The following is a 4,965-nucleotide window of genomic DNA, read 5'->3' as shown; positions in this document are numbered from 1 at the left end:
AGAGTGTCTTGAACAAAAGGCTGTTCCCTGATCCAGTTTAAATGTACAAGACTCCATGCAGCTTTAATTAGGAGTGTCTGAAGTGCTTGGTTTAGTCTCACACAGTTCTCTGAATTCATTACATGTAAAATACTGGAGAGATAAAAGACTGCAGCTGTGTTTTACACAGTGCTTGTGGGATGACAGAGCAAGAAATTAGCACAGCACTGATCCAATGGAAGGGAATGAGAAGCTTTTTGATATTAAACATTCTTCTTAGGATCAGCATTCTCACCTTATTATTTCTCTGTGAAAGGCTGGTGTAAAAAATAACCCTTAAGATTACATTATTATGAATGTAATGTGTTACATATAGCAGTGCATTCTACAAAACTCATTAGGGTATAATATGCGACATCACAAAAAATTAATTTTGAAGATATAAAAACAGATAAAGATATAGTCCGCAGTAGATGGGTGAAATCAAAGAAGTGTAAGTGATTGCTTTATATCAAAAACATTGCGTTTTGGCCTAAAGCTCTTGTGATAGATTTGTATTGTCAGAAATCTGATGGGCCTCCAAGATCTTTACTTCCTGCTTTGTGAAGTGGGGTTGCTCTTGTTGCCGGAACGACGGACAGGAACCTTCGAGACAGGGATTCGAGTGCGTGGTGGAGCATCAGTCTTTTTAGGAGGGGTGGTTAAAGTGGGGCTAAGATTGGAAGACAGTGTGCCTTGGCTGGAAGAGTGGGAAGGTGGTGTTTGCCTCACACTAATAGGGATCTTGGAATCTCGAGGTAGGCTGGTGCTGCCTTTCATGGAACGGAATGAGGAAGTGGCAGAAGACGAGCATTTCGGGGAAGGCAAGTTCATTTTCAGATCACCTGCAGATTTTGTTGGTGAACTCACGTCATCGTCTGAGCCAGCAGCGCTAGGGCTGTCGGGATCGTAGAGGTCATAAAGTGCATCTCCAGAGCAGCTATCCCTCAGCAAACCTTCCCGACGTAGGAAGGTGCTGTCCTCATCTTCTGGGCCAGGTGTGGGAGAGTCCCAGTAGCCTTCATCACTTGGTGGGGCATCCTGGAGTTCTTTATCGACAGGGGGAGGTGAGGGATGTGAGGGTTGCTGTTTTCCCATCTTGCTACCTCCGCTCACAGGGATCTTACTGAAGCCAAGTGCCTTTACTTGTGGTGGCCTCTTCTCAAGCCGATTTGGTGCATGATGGAGGACAGGCTCTGTACGTCGTGGGGCTGGGGAGTCTTCACCCTTCTGGGGCAGCATATGCCATAGACCCTGCATGTCAGCATAATTAACACCCTCTGGACTAGCCATCTCCTCCCCTCCACCCATGTAGGCGACAACTCCACTGCCTTGTGGCTTTTTAGGGGGTGCACGTGGTCTTTGGTGGGCTGGCATGTAGCAAGAAGCATGGATAGATGTAAGACTACTGACCTGAGGACGAAGTGGAGGCTTGGCAGGAGAGCATCTCTCTGAATTTGTCCCGGCTCCGCTTAATCTGCGACCCATGCATCCCCCACTACTGCTACCGGTTCCACTGCTTGTGGCACTTGCCCCATTCCCAGAATCCTCTTCTGGATCAGCGATGATGTCACCACAGCCTGTTAAAGAATCAAAGCTCTTTAGTGAAGTAACATCGGTGAACATAGAACATAGGCGATCCACAGATTGCTCGGATTGTGGGTCGGCTGTGCTGTGCTCCATTGGTGGGGTCAAAGCGCAGGTTGGAATGGAGGACAGGTGTGTTGAACTGCTGTGTTTATCATGTTGGAGCCCTTCTGTCTGGGCTCGGAGTGGAGAAGGAGATGGAGCTGGAGACTCCTCGGTGATTGTATGTTGTTGCGAAAGAGGAGGACCAAAGTTACCACACTCCAATTCATTAGCACCCTGTAATCCCTGCATAGACGTCGCCTTCCATTTCTCAGCTTCCCCTGGGAGAGTAGTCTCCTTACACACGTGTGGCAGGGGCTCAAGAGTCAGTGTCATGTCCTTGTCCATTTTCACGCTGCCGGAGCTAGAGGAAAGTATTAGGTCTCCTTCCTTCACCTCCTTGGCCACCTCTAAGGAGTCCTCTTGAACCTGGGACTTCCGCCGCCAACGCATGCTGCTGAACAGCCCCTTAAGTCCTCGTCCTCGCCGTCCCACCGTAGTAGTTCCATCTCCTGCACGGCTGCTGCTCCGGCGCAGTAAAGAGAAGAAGCTGAAAGACTTGGTGATGGAGCTCTGGAGGGGGGCAGCGGACACACCATCTGGCATGCCGGCGTGGAGCTGATCGCTACTGGCTGATTCCTCTTTCCGGTGGCCGTCAAGCTCTGAAGGAGTGTCCGTTATTAAGCCATCATGGGTTTTGCTCCTAACAAGCTCCAGCGTCTTGCCAGTGGCTTTACCAGTGGACTCCCCTTTGTTCTTGACAGAGAAGATGCTCGGCATGCTGCTGCCGGACTTACGCTTGCCGAACAGCTTGAAGGCGGCTTTGTTTAGCTTTCCTGGTGGATCACATGGAGGCGGTTCACTGCATTCGTTTTGAACCTCCATCTCTGCCACTATGTCTGCTGCACCCTCTGTTTTTCTTTCTTTCTTCTTCTCCCTTTATTTTACCCTGTCTCTAACTGCTTCTTTCCCTTTCCTCTCCCTCTCCACTTCTATCCGCTGCCTTCACTTGTTCGTGTTCTCCCTGCCTCGCTCTCTTTCTCTCTCACTGGTGGCTGCGCCTGACAGTCTCTATGGTAACTGGGAGGGTTAAGCAGCTTTCGTCAGTGCTGGAGGCGAGCCAGCGCTTTTTTCTCTGCCCCCACAGCTCACCCCCTCCGTACACACAAACACACCCTCATCCCCCACACTGCAAACATCACATATCCTTCTCCTCTTTCTTGCCTCAATTATTTTCTTACCGCTGAAGCGGTGTGATACTGATCTACATGCGGGCTGTAAAGAATGAGTGTATTGCTTTTTGACATCATGATTGTCGTCATGTGCTTGTGAGTGCAACTGTGTACAAATATGTGTGCGTGTGTGTACATAATTGACAGAAAGTTTTTGCATTCTTTACTAATGTTTCTATGGGGGTTATAATGGAATTAGTGTTGTGTTATGGATTTGTCCTAAAAAGCAGTCACATGTGGAACATTTCCAGAAATGCAATAACGATCAAGAGTGTTAGGGGAAATAAATGGAATGAGCACAAACCTCTCAGTGTAAATGAAAATAAGCCACTGAAAATCCTCCTCAGATGAAAAGGCTCAAGAAAACATGCGAGTTGTGTGTAGCGTCTGTACTTAGGATTTAAGCAAAAGCTGCTGATTAGAGAAATTACAAGTATGAAGACATGAGGCAGATTTAGATAAACATTTCGCTCACTTATAATGAATGCATTCATAACACACACTTGAAACAGTTTAGAGAAATGGCTGATGAAATTTAAATGAGATTAGATCAGCTCACGCTGGTGGTCCTCACCTGTTTCGGGCCGTCTGTTGATCATATTCAACTAACCCCTTAATAACACGCAGTCCATCTGCCTCCAGCATATGGGCCTAGGGGGACTCCAGTTACCACACTCCTCCACTGTTACACAACACCAATTAGTTAGTCCAATTGTGTGCAATAGTAGCTAAACAACTGAAAGCTTTTGAGTTTTCTTTTTTTAGTGGTTTGAATATACACATCAGGGGTGACATTTGGTAAGAAACATTATATGTTATAAATATTCTGGCAGAGCTAATAGACTGGGTTCCCACATCTTTTGACCAATGTATTTCAGTGACTTTCCCATTACTTTTCTAGTCGTTCATATATATAATGGATGAGGGTGGTGCAACCATTATAACTGAAGAGACAGGTCTCCCCTACTTTTTGTGAAATAATCATTATTTGTCAAAGATTTCAACCACCATGAAAATAAGAATGAAGCAAAGGTCTCTAACAGACAATCGCTTTGGCAGTAGAATGCATAAACGTGCAATTAGCAAGTGGTAATCTAATATGGTTAGCCCTCATCATTCATTTAGGATTACTGGGTGAACCTTACATCACCTAATTAATATTCATGAGCCAAGCTCATCTGGATTTAAAAACAAAATAACTTTATAGAGATTGCACCCACACACACAAAAATTCTAACAATGAAATAAGCTTTTTTATATATTCAACTTGAAAAAATAGGATAACAATTAGAGTAACGTAATTTCAATTCACTGTATGTGCTGTACATGTGGCAGAATTGACAATAAAGCAGACAAATTCAGTTCATGGTATCATGAACTCAATTTTATCTTAATTCGCTCAATTCAAGAATCATGAACCAACGATAAACATTTTGCAGCATTTATTAATCTAGGTTAATGTTAATTTATATATTGTCATTCAATGGTAATCATGTTCAGTTATTTGTTAACTTAATAAAATTCTTAATTCTGTTAGTATATGTAATAAATAAATGTTGTAAAATTATTGTTAGTTATTGATACTTAATGTACTTCCTATTGTTAACAAATTTGCTACTTAATATAAATATATATTCTATTTACTATAAAATAAATTCTGTGACTTGCTTAAGATTCTAATAATTTCTAAGACTTTTCCAGGTCTACAAATCACAGGCCTAGAACACAAATCACAAATTATAAATTTACACTTACAGTATATTTACATACAACTCTGAAACAAAGACATCAGTGCTAAATAATAATACCTATATCCTTATTTATTTGAACCCCTTCCCTTATTTTTAAGAATCCCTTAAGACAGCCTGAAGAAATCCCCATGAAACTGATGGTTTCAGTTGGGTTCAGGCAACCCATCCACCCCTATCTGTATACAGGCCTCCTCTTCCACCTCACTGGCATGAAACAATGTCTACATTCACACAATGTACAGGGGGGCCGAAGTGTGCAGTGTGTGTGTGTGTGTGTGTGTGTGTGTGTGTGTGTGTGTGTGTGTGTGTGTGTGAAGGTAAGCTCCCATGCAGTC

The 4,965-nt window shown here is 43.7% G+C and overlaps 1 protein-coding gene across 1 annotated transcript; it reads right to left on the bottom strand.

The window, feature by feature from the left end:
* Positions 1-6: 6 nt before the first annotated feature.
* LOC107656163 (APC membrane recruitment protein 2-like) lies at positions 7-2,854 on the bottom strand. Its single transcript, XM_016443897.1, has one exon. It carries the CDS (start codon positions 2,530-2,532, stop codon positions 568-570), a length of 1,965 nt encoding a protein of 654 aa, XP_016299383.1. The 5' UTR covers positions 2,533-2,854; the 3' UTR covers positions 7-567.
* Positions 2,855-4,965: the final 2,111 nt, after the last annotated feature.

Source organism: Sinocyclocheilus anshuiensis, unplaced genomic scaffold, assembly GCF_001515605.1.
Source record: "Sinocyclocheilus anshuiensis isolate Anshui unplaced genomic scaffold, SAMN03320099.WGS_v1.1 scaffold1851, whole genome shotgun sequence".
NCBI classification, from domain to species: Eukaryota; Metazoa; Chordata; class Actinopteri; order Cypriniformes; family Cyprinidae; genus Sinocyclocheilus; species Sinocyclocheilus anshuiensis.
The sequence above is the reverse complement of the archived record's forward strand: the minus strand, read 5'-3'. Positions and strand labels throughout refer to the sequence as shown.

Excerpts from the sequence above, each read along its gene's own strand:
- LOC107656163 (XM_016443897.1), bottom strand. The coding sequence starts at position 2,532 with ATGGAGGTTCAAAACGAATGCAGTGAACCGCCTCCATGTGATCCACCA.